Source organism: Penicillium maclennaniae, assembly GCF_028827695.1.
Source record: "Penicillium maclennaniae strain IBT 15551 chromosome Unknown utg000006l:1.0-2513246.0:1.0-2515036.0, whole genome shotgun sequence".
In the NCBI taxonomy this organism is placed as follows: Eukaryota; Fungi; Ascomycota; class Eurotiomycetes; order Eurotiales; family Aspergillaceae; genus Penicillium; species Penicillium maclennaniae.
In genome coordinates this window covers 2,311,459-2,330,553 of record NW_026623218.1, presented here as the reverse complement: position 1 = coordinate 2,330,553, position 19,095 = coordinate 2,311,459, and the positions used below count along the sequence as shown (strand labels likewise).

The 19,095-nt window shown below is 52.2% G+C and overlaps 5 protein-coding genes across 5 annotated transcripts; 4 read left to right on the top strand and 1 right to left on the bottom strand.

Moving 5' to 3' along the window:
- Nucleotides 1-64: 64 nt before the first annotated feature.
- Nucleotides 65-1,566, top strand: N7477_007147 (putative MFS glucose transporter; the record flags this gene model as incomplete). The annotated part of the gene is made up of 2 exons (XM_056968810.1): nt 65-160; nt 211-1,566. The coding sequence occupies 2 exons, from the start codon at nt 65-67 to the stop codon at nt 1,564-1,566; spliced, it is 1,452 nt and encodes a 483-aa protein (XP_056821606.1).
- A 686-nt stretch (nt 1,567-2,252) lies between these two features.
- On the top strand, nt 2,253-5,886 carry N7477_007146 (putative phosphatidylserine decarboxylase Psd2; the record flags this gene model as incomplete). The annotated part of the gene is made up of 8 exons (XM_056968809.1): nt 2,253-2,396; nt 2,467-2,511; nt 2,572-2,787; nt 2,852-3,290; nt 3,344-3,733; nt 3,898-4,845; nt 4,907-5,658; nt 5,716-5,886. The coding sequence occupies 8 exons, from the start codon at nt 2,253-2,255 to the stop codon at nt 5,884-5,886; spliced, it is 3,105 nt and encodes a 1,034-aa protein (XP_056821605.1).
- A 716-nt stretch (nt 5,887-6,602) lies between these two features.
- Nucleotides 6,603-8,499, top strand: N7477_007145 (Mis12-Mtw1 family protein; the record flags this gene model as incomplete). Its single annotated transcript, XM_056968808.1, has 5 exons — nt 6,603-6,813; nt 6,890-7,453; nt 7,508-7,675; nt 7,731-7,899; nt 7,953-8,499. 5 exons carry the CDS (start codon nt 6,603-6,605, stop codon nt 8,497-8,499), a joined length of 1,659 nt encoding a protein of 552 aa, XP_056821604.1.
- Nucleotides 8,500-12,926: 4,427 nt separating this feature from the next.
- On the top strand, nt 12,927-15,542 carry N7477_007144 (threonine/serine exporter family protein; the record flags this gene model as incomplete). Its single annotated transcript, XM_056968807.1, has 1 exon — nt 12,927-15,542. One exon carries the CDS (start codon nt 12,927-12,929, stop codon nt 15,540-15,542), a length of 2,616 nt encoding a protein of 871 aa, XP_056821603.1.
- Nucleotides 15,543-16,835: 1,293 nt separating this feature from the next.
- N7477_007143 (uncharacterized protein) lies at nt 16,836-18,563 on the bottom strand (the record flags this gene model as incomplete). Its single annotated transcript, XM_056968806.1, has 1 exon — nt 16,836-18,563. The coding sequence occupies one exon, from the start codon at nt 18,561-18,563 to the stop codon at nt 16,836-16,838; it is 1,728 nt and encodes a 575-aa protein (XP_056821602.1).
- Nucleotides 18,564-19,095: the final 532 nt, after the last annotated feature.

The following is a 19,095-nucleotide window of genomic DNA, read 5'->3' as shown; positions in this document are numbered from 1 at the left end:
CTTCTTTAGTCCCCCTTGAATCTCCCACTTCCCATCTACTTTCAAATGACCATTAACTGGCATCATGGCGAGTGACTCAAGTCAATCCAGGGTCACGCCATACTTGATCTATCTCGTATTTGTCACGACCTTAGGCCCTCTGCAATTTGGTTACCATCTGGTACGCAATGCGTCCCTACAGGTCCAGCTCACACTAACTCCCGTGAATAGGCCGAGCTCAATGCCCCTCAGGCAGTCGTGACTTGTGAAAAGAAATCCATACGTCCATCTTCCTCTTATGGCCTACCGCAATGTCTCCCCATGACACCTTCAGAATTTGGTCTGGTCTCCTCAATCTATACACTTGGGGGACTCGCTGGGGCTCTGCTGGCAGGACCCGTGTCAACGAAATATGGACGCCGCTTGGCGCTGCAAGCAACAACAGTCTTTTTCATTCTAGGGCCTGTGGCTGAGACCCTAGCACCGGCCCTTCCGCTCCTGGCCCTCGGCAGGTTTCTCTCGGGAGTTGGATCGGGCGCAGCTATTGTAGTTGGTCCTATCTATGTCTCAGAGATCTCGCCTCCAGAATCACGTGGCTTGTTCGGTGCTTTTACACAAGTCATGACCAACGTGGGCATATTGTTAACTCAGACACTGGGGTACTTCTGGAGTCGAGACAGCCTATGGCGAATTATTCTTGCCGTGGCTGGCGTGATTGGAGCATTAGAGCTCCTAGGGCTGCTCATGGTTCCTGAGAGCCCAGCATGGCTTATTGAGAATCATCAAATGAGCCAGGCCCGCAAGGTATTGCAGCGGATCCGTGGCCGAGATGCTGACATCGGCCCGGAGATCGAAGGCTTGAGAACCTCGGGCGCTGGTCCTGCATCAGACGAAGAAGAATCCCTGCTGGCTCCAACAGGCAATCAGGCTCCCAAACAGTCCGTCACATTTATGCAGGCCATTCGGGATCCGTACTATCGGCCCGCTATCATCGCGGTCGTGGGTGTGATGATTGCCCAGCAATTTACCGGGGTCAACAGCATAATTATGTATAGCGTTTCCCTGCTGCAGAGTATTTTACCAACTACTGCGGCACTACTTACCGTGGGCATCTCGGCGATTAATCTTGTCATTACACTGGCATGTTCGCCTTTGCCCGATCGTATCGGTCGAAAGACCTGCTTACTGCTCAGTATTGGGGGCATGGGCTGCAGCTCCATTCTTCTGGCCCTAGGGATGCAATTCGATCAGAAGATCGCATCCGCAATCGCGGCACTCATGTTCGTGGCTTGTTTTGCTGTGGGACTTGGCCCCGTTCCTTTTATTCTGGCGTCCGAGCTTGTGGGACCTGAGGCGGTTGGTACAGCGCAAAGCTGCGCACTGGCGGCCAACTGGACGGCGACCTTTATCGTGGCCCAGTTCTTCCCCGTGCTCAACGACTCTCTCGGGGGGCATGGAAAGGTCTACTGGATTTTCGCAATCATGGCGGGGATTCTAGGCTGCTTCATCTACCGGTGGGTGCCGGAAACTAAGGGCAAGGCCAATGCAGACGAGGTATGGGGCCGCGTGGATCGACGCCAGGACTAGAGTGATTAGACAAGGCTGTCCCAAGTCTTGGTAGATCGCATATCAGCAATTAATCAATTCCGATTCCAACCGTAGACCATGCAAGCGTTGAGGATGCGGGGTAGTCGTGGCAGCACATTTCGTGACGAGTGGATCCCTCGACAATGCTTCGACGCTTGACGCGATAGATTGATATAGCATATTGCCTACGGATTGTTATAGACACGGAGAATCCAGATAAAACCCGGACGGAAATGAACACCTCGGACCCACGGAATGGCGGTGCACAACAAGGCAGTCGAGTGGGGAAGTGGATCGGCCCTCAACTTGACGTTGTGTGGGAGAACATCAATTACTATTGTTTCTTGCACCCACTTCTTTCCCCTTCGCTCGGTCGCTCTCGAGCCTTTCTTGGTAAATTCGGCCTTTTCCATCCCCTGATATCCTAAATCCTCTCAATTGCCTTCCAATTCGATCCGACCGCAAGTGTTTAGCTTTGTTTAGTACCTGGGTGACAGTTGTCTTGGCTTCGTGCTGGGATCGACCCGAGCAGATTGCAGATCGCTCAACTGGGACTCAAGCCACATCTTCCAGGGATTGTTTGAACAGGGCCAGAACACCCGATTGATCCTGTCTCCCTCTCAGCCTCTTTTCTGCTGCGTCTCCCGCGACTCTTCGGCACTTCCGCTGCTGCCTACCCATCCGCCATGGTCCGCTTACCGCTGCCACAGAGGCTCAGCTCGCACTTATCAGTTAGAAGCTCGAGCTCGACGCCTGGACAGAGCAGAAGTACGAGTCCGATGCGCTCCGTGGAAAGCAAGCCTCTCCTCATCAAAGTGTCCGTGATTAAGGTAAGCGAGCTAACGCTCCGGCCCCGCGCCATTCAAACACCAGCTAATTGGAGCGTCGCGATTCGCGTAGGGACGAAATCTTGCGGCCAAAGATCGAGGTGGGACAAGTGATCCGGTAAGCCATCACCATCAAGGACTTTCCCGGAGTATCCGACGTGCTGATGTGCGGGAACAGTATCTAGTGGTGACATTAGGAGACGCGAGGCAATCAACACCAACGATAACGAAGACCCTTAACCCGGAATGGAACGTGTCGTTCGAGATGCCCGTGGTGGGGGTGCCCCTGTTGGAATGTATCTGCTGGGATCATGACCGGTTTGGCAAGGACTATCTGGGCGAGTTCGACATCGCATTGGAGGACATTTTTGAGGAGGGGCAAATTAGCCAAGAGGTCAGTGGAAAGATTACACCCCGGCTGGGAAGCAATGAACTTGAAAATGGCTAACTGGACGAAGCCCAAATGGTACACCCTCAAATCGAAACGACTATCGCAACGCTCGAATCGAAAGAAGAAGAAGAAGGACAGCGATGTCTCGGGAGAAATTCTCTTGCAATTTTCGCTCGTCGACTCTGCGAATCCTACTGCAGCACCCTCGGACACATATCGCAAATTTAGAGGCCTGGTGTGTACTGGCGAGGAGGATGATCAGCTTGACCAGATTCCGACTACCGAGGACCTGGACGATTTGGACGAACAGGAGACTTCCGATGAGACGGATGATTTAACGAAGCCGGAGATTGTTGAGAAGCGCCGACGGCGCCTCCGCTTGGCACGTTTGAGACGCAATTCCTTGGCTGCCAGGGCGTATCAATTCTCGGGCTCTGGAAGTGGCGTTCAAGGTATTGTATTTATAGAAATAATACGGGTGACTGACCTTCCTCCGGAACGGAATGGTAAGTGGATTCTCCATCGATACTGAGCACTGGTGGTTGACTTGAATACTCAGTAACGCGAACGTCATTTGACATGGACCCCTTCGTCGTCACATCTCTGGGGAGAAAGACGCTCAGAACACCCGTTGTGCGCCACAACCTGAACCCTATCTACAACGAAAAGATGGTTTTCCAAGTTATGAAACATGAACAGACATACACCATCAGTTTTACCGTGATGGATCGAGACAAGTTCTCAGGCAATGACTTTGTCGCCTCTGCCAATTTCCCTCTGCAGAAACTCATCCAGTCGGCCCCAGAGGCAGATCCTGAGTCTGGTTTGTATCATTTTGTTGAGACTGACGAGCCAAGCCCCTTGCCCAAAAGTACTTCTGGGTTCGCCGTCAGCCCGTCACCATCTTCTAAGAGTCTCTCCAAGATGGGCCGACCTACATTGAAGACAGGTAACTCGGGAAGCTCGGTCTCTAGCCAATCCATGTTGTCGATTCCTCCCAAGGCTCCTCCTACATCTGTTCCAGAGGAACCGAGCTTGAATGTGGATAGCAGCACCACTCTCCAAATTCCCGCAACACACCCCATTGACACTAACGACCCTGCTCCCCGACAGATGAGGAAGGCTTCCGGCCCTACCTGATTCCCCTGACCCTCAAGAACCGAGACAGATGGGAAGACAAGCATTCCCCCGAGCTGCACGTGAGAGCAAAGTATCTACCATATAGCGCACTCCGACAGCAGTTCTGGAGACTGATGCTGAAGCAATATGACGCGGATGACAGCGGCCGCATTGATAAGGTTGAGATGACCACGATGCTTGATACCCTTGGATCCACTTTAAAGGAGTCGACCATCGATAACTTTTTCCACCGATTCGGGGCTGAGAACGAGCCCAGCGACACTGCCGACTTGACTTTTGATCAGGCTGTCATCTGTCTGGAAGACACCCTGCGGATCCTGCAAAAACGGAATTCCGTCTTACCACCCCTTCCCGGAAGACCTGGTCTTACATCGTCTGTCGGAAGCCAAGAAAGTGAGGAGCCATCCAGCAGCAGCGATGAGCTCGCTTTAGATTCCAGCACCGTCTTGCCATTAAATACTGACCCGCACGACACAGCTGTTCCAACGGTATCCAGCGACGAACAGCCCAGCTCGAACGATGACGAACTACGGCCCGATGACCTCGGAGATGAAAGAGGAGAAGAACATGTTGTAGAAATCCGGGAATGCCCCCTGTGTCACCAGCCTCGCCTTGGAAAACGATCAGATGCGGATATCATCACTCACATTGCCACTTGTGCCAGCCATGACTGGCGCCAGGTCGACAATCTCGTTATGGGCGGCTTTGTGACATCCAGTCAAGCCCAGCGGAAATGGTATTCTAAGGTCATTACCAAGATCTCCTACGGCGGATACAAGCTCGGGGCCAACTCCGCCAATATTCTTGTCCAGGACCGGATCACAGGCCAAATCAACGAGGAGCGCATGAGTGTTTATGTACGTCTCGGAATCCGCTTGCTCTACAAGGGCCTCAAGAGTAGGGACATGGAGAAAAAGAGGAGTAAGTAACTTCGATTCAATGTTGTCGAAGAAAGCTTGTCATCTAACACGAGACTTCTCAGTTCGCCGTGTTCTGCGCTCCCTCAGTATCAAACAAGGTCGGAAATACGACGATCCGGCGTCGACCAGTCAGATCCGGGACTTCATCAATTTCCATCAATTGGACATGTCAGAGGTCCTCCTGCCTATAGAGGAGTTCCGCAACTTCAACGAGTTCTTCTACCGCGCATTGAAACCGGGTGCTCGCCCATGCTCTGCTCCTAATGAACCTAGAATAGTTGTGTCCCCTGCCGACTGCCGCTCCGTGGTCTTCGACCGAATGGATGAAGCGACCAGCATCTGGGTGAAGGGCCGAGAATTCTCAGTCGAAAGATTGCTAGGCGATGCCTATCCTGAGGACGCGGATCGGTACCGCAACGGCGCACTCGGTGTATTCCGCCTAGCTCCTCAGGATTACCACCGATTCCACGTTCCTGTGGACGGAGTCATGGGAGAGCCCAAGACCATTGAGGGCGAGTATTATACAGTGAATCCGATGGCTATCCGCTCTGCACTGGACGTTTATGGTGAAAATGTACGAGTTTTGGTTCCAATTGACTCGGTTGCGCATGGCCGCGTCATGGTCGTCTGTGTGGGAGCCATGATGGTTGGTAGCACGGTGATCACTCGCAAGGCGGGCGAAAAGGTCAGCCGAGCGGAAGAGCTTGGGTACTTTAAGTTTGGTGGCAGTACACTCCTTGTCTTGTTTGAGGAGGGAGTGATCAATTTTGACAAAGACCTTGTGGATAACTCCAAAGGTCCCTTGGAGACCTTGGTAAGAGAGAATGACATGCGTTTCCCATTTATTGGTGCTAATTACTTTTGATCACAGATCCGAGTAGGCATGTCTGTTGGCCATAGTCCCAACATGTCTCCCCATGAGCCGGATATGCCGAAGAAGGCAGAGAACGTCACTGAGGAAGAAATGCAAGAGGCCAAGCGGCGCATCGAAGGTAGCCTGGCGCCTCAGAGCGGTCGGGCCACCTTCAGCGCCGTCCCTTAATTTATGTTCATCATCAACTGGACTGGGCTCAACTCCCGTCCGCATCGGTTGCCATTCCTTCGTTGGACATATGAATGTTTTGCAGAACAGGCGTTTGTAGATTTGGACACAGCGATCATCTAGCAGCATCCGCGCATATTTGCCATGGTACATTACGATCATTCTATTGGAAATCAGTTAAAACTATCGCATTTCAAGTCGTTTGTCCCAATTCATTATGAATCCAGTAGATGTAAAATTGCCTGAAATCCGGCACTTGCTTCGTTGTATTTTGTCGAGATGAAATGCAACTATAGAGGGGGCGGCCCAAAACGGACTAGCGCCCCACGCCGACCAAAACAACCGCGTGCTCGAATCCCTCCAACCCACCTTAACCTCTACCCTTGCCGCCCGCAGCTACACTTCTTGCGCATTGCGGGCATTGTGCTGCTGACGTTTGCGCAAATTCGACTCGACTCTCCCTCCGTTCCTCTCACGTATCCGACTCAATCCCAACCGAGCATCCATCTCGTTGAACCGGACAACGGATGTCAAGTGCTGACCTGCGCCCACGCGACAAGCTGTACTACGTCGCGACAGCTTTTAATCGGAGGAGGCTTGGCTCTTAATTCTCATCCGAGAGACGCGCAATTCAAGTCTTCGGGGATCACAGTCTTCAGAGATCCTTCAACCCAACATCCACCTCAACCAACGACCCAACGTGAACCGCTCTTGACATGAGCATCGCGGTCCTGGCGCCTACCTTGACCAAAACAAAGCGCCGCGAACCGCTGGGGACGATAGGAATGGCGGCTTCTCAGGCGCAATCGCGTCCCGCGCCCGCGTCTGATGGAGCCGGCGGGGACAAAAGGGCACGACGGACTACGCGGAACAGCACGAGTAAACAGGGCCTGGAGGAGATCACGAATGACGGTAAACGCAAAGCTGGTAAGTGCTATAATACTGACAGGGGAGTCTGTGGGGATCATGGACCGAATACTGACCCCCCTTTGTGTGGCGACAGATTATGTGGAGGACGCAGACGGATTTCAATTCTCTATCGTTCCAACCAAGAAGTCTCGGCCATCGCTCGAAGCCGTTCCCGAAGTTGCACATTCAGACGTGGAAAATGCGCCTCCAAAGTCAACACCACGCAGGGGACGACCTCCGAAGAAGAGAAACGTGGAGAAAGCAAATGGAGGCACCGTGCCGGTCAAGGGACAAACGACCGAACTCCCGTCAAGAAAAATTACGAGGGGAGCGGTCAACGCGGCAGACACCGAGCAAGAACCTCAACAAGACAATGCGACAGGTCCATCACAGACACGTGAACCACACGAGGACCAGCCCAAGAAACAGCGCAAAAGGGGGCGACCTGCAAAACCCAGAAATGCTGAACAGAACGGCTTTCAGTCTCCTGACCCACCTCCTGCCGGTACCAAAATTGCTCTACCCCTGGCTGACACTCCGGTCATTCAGCGAAATAAGGAGCTGAGAGGGGATAAGGCGGGCAAGGGCCGGCGGCGAAGCAGCTTAGATTTGCGGGGTCGGAGAGCCAGTGACTTGATCGATTCGGGTGCTTCTAACGGTAGGAGCTTTCTCGTGAATCCATTAAGAAATGAAAGCTAATAGATTTGAACAGCCTTGCCTCATCGAGAGGTCAGCACGGCTGATTTCTATAAACATATCGCCGACGGGGGTCTTCCTGAGCCACGCAGGATGCGACAGCTTCTGGTCTGGTGTGCAACACGTGCGCTAGGGGATAAGCGCTCTGGCCCTCACTCTGACGATCAGAGTGCACGGTTAGCTGGTAATTTCTTCCGATATGTGTCCGCGCAGAGGAAGTAAAGCTGACAAGTCAATAGCCCGTTGGATCCAAGACGAGTTACTTAAGGACTTCTCGACGAACTCGGAGCTCTCAAACTGGTTTAGTCGTGAAGATGTGAATCCCCCAACAGTGGTTGTTAAAAAGCCGAATCCGAGGAACGTGCAAAATGCAGAGAAGATCAAGGATCTAGAAGAGCAGATTCAAAGGTAGGCAATCCATTATGCTGTACAGGGAAAACCAGGGCTAATTGATTCAACAGGCTTCGAAAGGAGGGACAGGCTCTCAATGCACTTTCTATGAAACCCCCTATGCGCCGCATCAGTGCAAAGATCCCTGATTCATCCGACCAACCGACATCAAAACAACATCCCAAGCAAGCTTCCGATCAGATCAACCCCTCTCTCCTCGACCCTGCACAACAGGCTATACTCGCATCATTGAACCCTCCACAAAACCCCCGACCCCAACCAGAAGAGGCGTCTTCATCTACGACCCGAGCACCTATGTCTCCATCAGCCGTCTCTGCCCGTCTTTCCCGCATTAGTACTGGTCTTGCGCCAACACTGGATACCTTTGCGGCCGGCATTCATGATATCGAGATGTACAGGACGACCGCAGATGCAGTCTCGTCTCGTATCCTGCGCACATGTGCACAGCGTCTCGAAGAGCGTGACGCATTCAACACCCAGCAACGCCTCGCAATTGAAGGCGATGACGACGAACGGCAGCCACCTTCTCAGCGAGGCGAGCGGCCTCGGGACATCGGCCTCATCCTAGGGGCACTCAGTCGAATCGAAAGACGGTGATCTGCAAATATTCCAATTCTCTTACCTTTTTCAGCGAGTCTTATATTCTCCCCGTTTACCATTTTCTTCTGGAATTAGCGCTAGGGGCGGCCACGGATTGACTTTTTGACGATGATCTTGACGAACTCACCTGTTCGGGTGGGTGGTATGGCGCAACGAGGGTCGGGATGGGAATGCATTGCAATCTTTTCGCAAGCTTTGGAGTTTCAGGTGTTGTGTGATGTTTAATATACCGCGCGGGGGACTGGATCTGGATTTGTTTTCTTTTGGGTCGGCATTGCCCTGGAAAGCGGGCTATTAGCAATTCTACTAGCATTGAATGGACACTTGAAGATACATCGCCGTCCTAGGGCCAATCTAGGACTACCAAGGTACCGGTCTCCGTTGGTTTCCACAACTAGACAGAACCTAGATAAGTGGTGGCGAAATAAGCAGACAGTTTCCAAATTCGTGAGCCCTTCTATCCCTCCTACAGTTTTATACATACAGTTCTGGTAATCTTGAAAGTTACGTTAATGTTGTGGATGCTGCGTCGACGCGTACTTTTGCAACCTTGGGCCAGCGCTGGCTCGTACATCGGGAGGAGCGGGCATAGCGACACCGCAAGGCTCAGGGAATTTTTCTCGATCACACTTAGCCATTCGCCGGAATGATTCATTCTTTCGAGATAGCAGCATATGCTCTTGGGTATAAAGGCATAATCACACGACTTACAAGGGGCATATTACTGACTGCGTATTCCCATTTTGCCTGGGACACATCAGCAACTATACACTTCCCCAAGGTCTCCACTTCTACCATCTCCAGATGTTCCTCGAAGACTTAGACTTGGACAAAATGATCAACCCTTCCAAAGATATTAACGTCCCCTTGCGCTTCGGAGCCTGCTGCAAGCAGTGTTTCAAACAAAGCTCTATTGGTCCAGATGTCTCATCCATGGATGGATATCTAGATATCCCTTGCAGCTGCAGCTGCGGCTGCGGCTGCGGCTGCATCTGCATGACAACATCCATATTTTGACAAAGCAAGACGGCAGCAGATAGAAGACACAGGATGACATATATCCTATCAAGATGGGTAAAGTAAGTTTATCGGAAATATCGTCCAATAGCCGCATATAACGATGTCGCGTCCTACAATATATTCCACGTGGAATATTCAATCTGGCCTATGCACCATCTCCCTCTGGACGCGATCGCATGCAGCAGCATGGCTAGATCAATGGACCCGCGAGGACGGTTCGCAAAAGCTACGGATGGAATCAGGTTGAACGACAGATGCACAACGCGAGATCTTGGAACGTGAATTGGTTGGTCATGGCTAGGCTGGTCTTCCGGTCTTCGTGTCCGTGTTAGGAAGGACTCTTTTCCCGGGACTTATCCTGGTCGGTGACTAGCTGGACACCTTACCGAGGGAATGGTATTGGATGCATTATTTGAATTTATTTCAAGGGTTCGGAGAATGTCTTGTCATTCGTCTTCTCAGCTTGTTGCCTCGCGAGCTAGATTATATATACGAAATGGTATGCATGCCATATAGTGTTGCTGCAAAACTCTCGTGCTAGCTATCTGGTCAGTGAAATTGAAGCTATAGGCTAGCACGAGGTCCCGATATCACTGGGAGGTGGCTCAGACTGCAGCCCGAGAATGAAGGATAGGATGGAGACACTCATAAGAAGATCCCGGTGCACTTTATTGCGGCCCGCATTGGCGTCATTTCATTATTAGGTGATGAATGATTTTCTGACAGAGAGTTATCTCCCAGGCGTTGTAAGATATGTGAAAGTATGGGTGGATCGGAAAGACATCAACAGTATGTCTCAGCCGGTCAATCTCATCGGAATGCAAGTGAGCTGATGCGTTGGCGGGTCCAGAGGAGTGAGAAGATCAATCAGGCGGGGCACTAGTTCAAAGTCCCATGCATAAACTGTGGATCAAAACGTGCCATATCTCAGGCATGTCCGATAGTCGTGTATGCTCCACCGAGTGGGACATACCGTACCCAAGAGGAACCACGAGCCAGGATGCGAGATTCGCACTCTAGATTGATTCATTAGATCGTCGGGACCGAGACGTGTAAACTTCATCTCAACCTCGGCCTAGTCGGATATAAGGCCTATTCACTGCGCATTGCTAACTGCAACCCACCACCATTCTGATTTTGCAGCCACTGGCAGCCAATGAAGAAGACTTACCAATGCATGGGTCTATTTTCTTCAGGACATCCCCAGCCTGGGCCTCAATACTCTTTCTTACGCGGCCTTACAGGTAAGAAGATGCGTGTCACTGTGACGGAAAGACCATACCAGCACGAAGAAAGTCAGAATTGGTCCCTGCGTTCAGGTAGGACCGCCATCCTCGGTAAATCCAGGCGAGCCGTGGAAGGAGGAGCTGTGCGACCCCGAAGGAGGGAGCGAACTGTGATACAGAGGACGTTGCGGTCGCATCGCCGCAACGAGGCCACCGAGGTGGAGAGGTGCAATTTAGTTCTCGCACAAATCTACTCATCTAGGCTTGCGAATGGCGTCAAATCTGCAGTGATACCGAAAACTATGACGGCTCGGACCTTAGGATAGGCATAAGCAGGAGCCGAGCAACATCCAAGGTTCTGGCCCGGGTCAGACCGATTAGAGGGGGATCCAGGGCCACGGGAAGCTTCAAATCTCATCGCAAGCAGATCCCAACTTCGACTTTGCTCGCTCGAGGGGCCAACCTGGGTGGTACAATGACGCGCAATGCCATTTTCAGGAGACACCCGTTGACATCATGCGAGCATCGTCTAGGGCATGTGCATGAGTCCGTTACGGACTTTGGTCTCGCCGAGCTGTCTATGGAGCAAACAGGCCAGACTTGCTGCGTTGTACCGGGCAGAGAGGCACAGATTGATTCCTATGTTTGAACAGGGTACTTGCCTCCGAGTCAGATTCCTTCCGATGGCGTCTCGATTCGGAGTCCTGAGTTACGTATGCTATCCACTGACCCCCTAACAGGTCCACTCGGTAGATCTGTCTCAGGAACGAGGCATCTTGCATAACCCCTGATGTCCAAAGAAGGGGGGGGTGGAGGCTGATCTGGACAGGTTGGCAATCTGATACGTCTTCCTATCTATCCATCAAATAAGTCGCATCATTCCAGATGTCTAGTATGATTGATGTTTGGTCAGGGAAAGCCAGCACAACCGCCACACCAAATATCATCTGGCACTGTGTCGCTATATCCTGTCGCAGGTCGAGGATCATCCCAGACTCCACTTACCTTGCAGGAAGTCCGCCCTGTTCATAAACAGCTCTTCAAAGGATGCCAAACTCTGACCTGGGTCGTTCACTTCACGGTGACTTGTGGTACCTCATGGCCTCCGTGGAACCGGAACTGTCTGCTGGTTCCTTTGACAATGCAGCTCGGACTCAATTCCCCCTTGGCTTTCCTCCCTGACCTACTAGGGGTGAATTGGATTTTTGAATTCCTGTCCCATCGCGCCATACTGCTGATCCGGAAAGCTTCGATCCCTTCCTCGATAAGCTACAGGCCGGTCGATCCTGGTGCCGTCCAAGACCCACGGGTCCTGGGTCTTAGCTTCGGCGCGACGCCTCTCCTGGCGGAGACTAGAGAACTAATTTCTTTGACTTTGAAGATTATGACTGGACACCGAGCCCATACCATGCACCGAATCCCGGGTGATTTATCATCGTGGCGACATAAAACCTTCCCAGATGGGCGTGTAGGAAACCGGCACGGGAGAGCCATCTTCCCCCCCCTCCCCTCAACGGCTGCATGCCCTCAAACTAGGCAGTCTTTGAAGATTCAGGCTCATGTGGTCCGTGTAATTCTCAGCTAAACGGCAGCTGTTTTTAGCCTGTCTCTAGCCGCGTAAATAGAAGATGCACCCGCAGTCTTGGTACCCAAAGATCTTCTATATCAGTCTGTCCCTAAGTCTTGCAATCCTTCTACTCCCGTCCCCGATTTTGATTTACCTCGATGCAAATATTTCTTATTATGTCTTGGTGACACAATCGTCATTCTTGGCAGCAGGACTTATTCATACCTCTCCCTGCCGTGACAAGCGCCCTCCAGTGTACGGGATCGCATCAACCCTTGTGGCCCAAGACTACCTTCCATTTGCTGCCTTGTTGAAGTGAGTGTTGGGAGGCTTGCCCTTGCCTATAGAGCTCCACAAGAGCTTTTGGATAGGAGAGCTGGCGACGTGACCTCACATAGCTGACCTTGTTGCCAGGCTACAGTCGACCACTCAAGCTCGAGCTCGAGATATACGATTTGTTCTGCTATTGGTCTTCGAATTGATTGACATTCAGAATTGCAGAGTGTGTTGGACAAGATTGTAGTGGCATGAAAGACCAGGAGGTGCCCAAAAAAACAATAAGAAACCAGAAGGAAATATAGGGAAGGAAAAAAAGAAAGAAAGCAGAACTCATGGCGGGGCCTTACTTCCACCTTCCAGTATCTTGCCATCCGGCGACTGATCGACTGGGATCCAACAAACCCTTCCCATTATTCGAAAACTCGCCGTTGAACGCGTCGAGAGATGGCTCACAGGCCCAGCAAGCGTATCAGAAGCTCACGCTGGGTGGCGGAGCCCAGGGCGCGCATTGGAATGCAAGCATTCTCAAAAATACCAATCGCGTCAAGTTCACTGTGAACGAGCTTGAGCTCAAGGAGCCCCCAAGTGGCCACTCGGACCAATCCCGACAGGACCGTAGGGGCTACTCTTTGCTCCCTCGAAGGCCTCTGCCCACCGCCAACATTCCTCGTGTCCAGGATTGGAGCAGTGGAGATCCGCAAAGAGGGAGATCAGCAGAGCAGCGGAGCTCTACCGCGTCAGCCGATGTCACCGGCTTGACGATCGACAGCAAGACCACCTCGACGGAGCCAGGAGACTATGAAATCAGTCCCAGTCCCTACGACAAGGGGCGTGCTATAACCTATGCACAGGAACGGGCCCAGCGGCTTGCATCCCTTCTCTCTCGAAAATCTCCGAAGCAAAGTCCCCGCTCCAGCCTTGCACTATCGACTGCATCCACTCCTCCAGAGGCCCTATTTCTTTCTGAGGATGGGGATGAGCTTTCTTTGATCAGTTACTTTGAGAAGCATCAACTCTTTGACGAGCTTACCCTGATCGACGATGAAGCTGGCTTCATAGACGGGAGATCTACACCGCACAGCTACGAAGTCAAAAGTACTCTGCGCCAAATGTCACGTCCCGACCTTCACTTTTTGACTCGTTTTCGTCCTTCCTCTCCCGGTTCACTGTCCGGCCGAGGTACCCCGTCTGAAGATCGGGACTCCCTCGAACGGCCGAGACATAACCGCGGAGGAATTCTTTCTTCAATACTCAAGCTATACGACCAGTCCGGTCAGGCATACTATTCGGGCCAGGGCCAGTATGGCGAATCCCGACGGGGAAGTGCCTCCACCGACTACAGCAGACGTGGTTCTTCCCCTGATGACGACTCGGTCTGGAAGGCCAATCGCCCCAAAAAGTGGTATGAGAAATCATCTAGCCGATCCAGCACTTCCCTTGCCGGCTCTTCGATCAAGAATATCTCTCCTGTTGGTATCCTCAAGCGGTCTCGCAGCAGCAATGCTGTTGAGGGAGGCGGACGTCGTTACCCAAAGCCCCAGCTTGAAGATGAAATACGAATCACCATTCACATCGCTGAGCTCCTTCAACGCCAGCGGTATCTGATCAGGCTCTGCCGAGCCTTGATGAAATATGGTGCTCCGACTCATCGTCTGGAAGAATACATGCGAATGACTGCACGAGTCCTGGAGATTGATGGCCAATTCCTATATATCCCAGGCTGTATGATTATCTCCTTCGACGACGCCACCACGCACACGACCGAAGTCAAAGTCGTCCGATCCAGTCAGGGAATCGACTTGGGCAAGCTGGCCGACGTCCACGAAATCTACAAGGAAGTGATTCACGACGTGATCGGGGTCGAAGAAGCCATCCAGCGATTGGATGAGACGATGAAGAGGCGGAGCAAGTATCATATTCTGTTCCTCATCTTTGCCCACGGCTGTGCAAGCGCATCAGTGGGACCGTTTGCCTTCAATGCTCGGCCAGTGGACATGCCCGTTGCCTTTTTGCTGGGCTGTTTACTCGGTGTGCTGCAGCTGATTTTATCGCCCAAGTCGAGCTTGTACTCGAATGTCTTCGAGATCTCGGCTGCAGTGCTGACCTCCTTCTTGGCTCGGGCATTTGGAAGTATTCGATTCCAAGGGGAGTCTTTGTTCTGCTTCTCTGCTTTGGCACAATCTTCCATCGCTCTCATCCTGCCCGGTTATACCGTTCTCTGTGCTAGCCTGGAATTACAGTCACGAAGCATTGTGGCAGGCTCAGTACGCATGGTGTACGCCATCATTTACTCCCTCTTCCTTGGATTCGGCATCACCATTGGCACTGCTGTTTATGGCCTGCTAGACCCCGAAGCCTCAACAGCCTATACGTGCCCCGCAAGCCCGATCACAAACGAATACCTTCAGCGAATCCCCTTCGTATTGATCTTCACGGCGTGTCTCGCCATTGTCAACCAGGCCAAATGGAAACAAATTCCCATTATGCTGGTCATCTCTCTGGCCGGCTACGTCGTCACTTATTTCAGCTCTAAGCGATTCTACTCTAACACACAAGTCTCGAACGCCCTCGGCGCGTTCGTCATTGGAGTCATGGGCAACTGCTACAGCCGTCTCCGCCATGGACTTGCAGCAGCAGCCATGCTTCCCGCAATATTTGTCCTGGTACCCTCTGGTCTGGCTGCTAGCGGATCTCTTATTTCAGGCATCACGTCAGCAGAGGAGATGACTCGGAACCCATACGCAGTCGTAGCCAATGGAACACAGGGCTTTGTCGACGCAGCGAAGAATCTCTCAGCCGACGAAGCACGCAATCAGAGCTACGGCGTCGTCTTCGACATCGGCTACGGCATGGTCCAAGTCGCCATCGGGACTACAGTTGGTCTGTTCCTAGCTGCACTAGTCGTCTACCCATTGGGCAAGAAACGAAGTGGTCTATTCAGCTTCTAGCACCCCTCCGGTCTTCGGGTTTCTCTCAGACTTGATATCCAATCTCTATACTCACGTCCACGTTCTCCACCTATACCCGTTTTCTAGTGTCTCGGCCATAACGAGACTCTTGAACATTTCGCATCCCGAGCAAGCCCACAAGCCACCACAGGCTCGCCCTATCATTTATACCCTCGACCTCAACGGAGACACCCTTGTCTTATTCCTTTATACCGTGCTGGGAGTCTAGAAAATCGTCTATGTCACTTCTTTCGTCCTTCGCCGAAGAAGTCTGTACCGAGTCACGGACACACGGGCGCACGTCCGGACATACATAGAAGCCACGAATACACGAGTCCACGAAATTCTGAAAATCATCGAGGCCCCCGTTCTGCGAAGTTTCCTTTTGATTTTGATTTTTCTCTGGCACGAGTTTAGGTTTCCGGCATGATTATTTGCGGTGGGTGTTTCAGCGGAATTTGCATTTGAGTAACAATTTGTTTGATTCGGTTTAATCATGTTGCTGTTCTTCATTCTCGAACGTTGGATCTTTTGCTGTATACACGCTTGCTCTTTACGAGCCAACATAGTCTATAGTAGCTTGTTTTTGACTCCATCATTTGATGCACAGTGTAATGTCCTTCACAAAAATTGTTCAGCTGTAAAATAATACCTTATCGATGATGCATCAGGACTCAGCAGGTCGATAACTTTGTCAAGCCATCCCAGATGGATTTGGGAGCAGACGCAACCAATAACATTGACATGCGGATAGAACCTACGATCTACAGAGCAGCACTCATTACAGACTACACAGCACCAGAGAATCAGCTGCGAAGCTATTTATTGCAAAGGCCCCTGAAGAGCAGCGGCCATAGGGTAAGCTGGTACATAACCGGATGCACGAGAAACCCGAGAACCACGAAAAGAGAGACGGCGGCCTTGCCCGAAGCAGGCATTCCAGAAGTAAAGCTATCGCAGCCCGAGTTGAAAAGACCAGTAAGAGTTCGACCGTAGCAACGCCCAGGAAGGGTGTGGATACGACGCCAGGGAAAAGAAGAGATTTATGAAAATAGTTCAATCAAGAATCAGAAGATTCATTGCAGACTGATGCAGGTCGTCATACACGCACGCACGTATCACTGACAAATGGTCAGAATAGGAGGAGTGAACGAAGGAGTGGAAGGGGCCACAGCGTCCCCCCTATGTAAGAAATGTAGGCTGGGCAACAGAAGGGGAAAAAACGAGGAAACGAGTAAAAAAGTCCGCCTGGGAAGAATAAAGTCATACGTCGCTGTCACATGATGTTCGGCATTACATGATAGGGGTCTTGCGCTTTTCAGCGCTGGACAACACAAGCATAGGTGTCTTGCGGCGCTCTGGTGCTTGAGCCTGCTGTTGCCCCTGGCCTGCAACGACCGACGCCACGGAGGGTGAAGAGGTGCCTGTCGGCGAAGAAACATGATCAACGTGAGCATCGGTAAACTTCGATCCAAAGTAGCCATCCTCGCTGGTTGGAGTGGCACTAGAGTAAGGGCTGTCAAGAGAATTCCGGTCACGACCAGTCTTCTCCTTGCGTTCAGATCCAATAGCACCATTAGCTGCAGCGCGGAGGCTACCCAGGCTGGGCTTGCTGGAGAGGCTACCACTGCGAACAGTCGCGTCATCACCGTCGGAGAAGGTGAATTCCTTCTCGCTGGCTGGTGTGTTGGTACCGCCACTGCTGTTGTATCCGTAGCTACGAGTGTCGCCTCGACGCTCAATTCCAGCACGAACCAAGTTGTGGACGGCGCGGCGTCGCTGGCGGGTAGCGAAGTTTTTGCTGCCCTCGTACTTGGAAGTAGGCTTCGCCACGAGATCCTCAAGGGACGGAGGTCCACGGGGCTGACGGATCGGGTGCTCACCAGCACGGGAATGACCGGGGGCAAAGGTTCCAGTGGCAGGCGTAGGCGGCAGAGCCGCTGAACGAGGGCCGTTACCGACATTGGCCTTGGTAGTGTCGATGTTTGTCTTCAGCGTAGGGTTGAATGAGGGGCTTTTCCTGTGATTCCGGCGGAAACCATTTGCAGACTCGACTGGCGGCGAAGGTGTTCCACTAGGAGGAGAGGCTGACTGCGAATAGTACAATTGAGAGGGATGCGACTCGACGGGAGGGGAGATCTCAGCACGGAACTGAGGCGCCTGCTGGGTTGACGAGTGGTGTTCATATGGCTGAGGTGTAAGATCCTCCTGAGTGCTATTGTCCATGATGTAGCTCTGCTGGCCGGTAAGAGGATTGTAGACGCAGTACAAGCCGGGCTGGCTAGGAACTGGCTGCACAATCGGTTGCACACCCTGCTGGAGCTGCTGCTGGTATAATCCCAGGCCAGGGATGTTTGTGTTCAGCGAGGGCATGGCCTGTTGCATGGCCTGCTGCTGATGAAGCGACATGCCTCCCATGCCTCCGAGGGTGAGACCCTGGAATTGCTGGGCGGCAGCGGTGACGCTGATCAGTTGCTGTTGCAGACGCTGCTGCTGTGCGGCCAGGAAGAGATTGGTCGACATAAGTTCTGCGTACATGTTCTCATCGATACCCGAGTCATCAAACGTGGGAGGAGCGAGCACCTGCTCCGGCATCGTGTACATCGGACGAATTTGATTCTGCTGCTGCTGCGTGTTCATCCCATGGTTCGAAGAGTACCGGTGCTGCGGAAATCCAGCTCCCGTAGCAGTCTGAGGAACCCGATCCATCCCTCGATTGGATCCATGGAAACGTCCAGTGTCCATACCGGCTTGCTGCTGGTGATGCGAGGGAATGGTGGCGGACCTAGGGGCGGTTCGTAGGCCAGCTAGGAGATGCGAGCGGCTGGTGCGCGGGGTCGAAACCGAAGCGGACTGTTGCGATTCGTCGATAGTGGCCACCTGAGGAGGCATACTCAGGCGTTTGATGTGAGAGCCCTTTCCTCTCGAGGCGAAGCCGGAGCCCGGCACCCCGAGGGAAGTGCCATTATTGAAGTTGTTGTTGTAAGTCATTTGAGCAAGACCGCCAGCGTCGATACTCATATTCGTCGAAGAATAGGCGGAAAGTGGGTATGTGCAAAGGCTGTAGCGGATGGGATTGCGTATTCAGTTTCCGTTACAGATCCGCAAGCGCTCGGGATCAACCACGAAGCTTCGAGCTTTTGATTCCCGAATGATTAAGTGATTATGAGGTTAATGGCAAAACGGTCGAACAGTCGAATATCAGAGATATTATTCGAGGGGGTGGATTGTGATGACGGAAGTCGCCAATTCTAAGGCACCCGTCAGTGAATAAGATCCCGGGATTAGGCAGATGGGCTTGCTTACCACAGGTGAAGATATGCAGTGATAGCGAATGACTGGCTCAGTGATGGAGAATGCCGATGCAGGATGCCAATATTATCAAACTGTACAGCAGAGTTGATTTTTCGGAAGTGATTCGGTAACAGTAGCCGAGGGTGCGATTGGGGTGAAAAAAACAGGCGATAGGAAGGTGAAAAGCACCCGAACGGGAATTATGGAAATATAGAAAGGGGGTTTCTCTAGAAGACTAGACGAAGGCGGGCGATGGTGG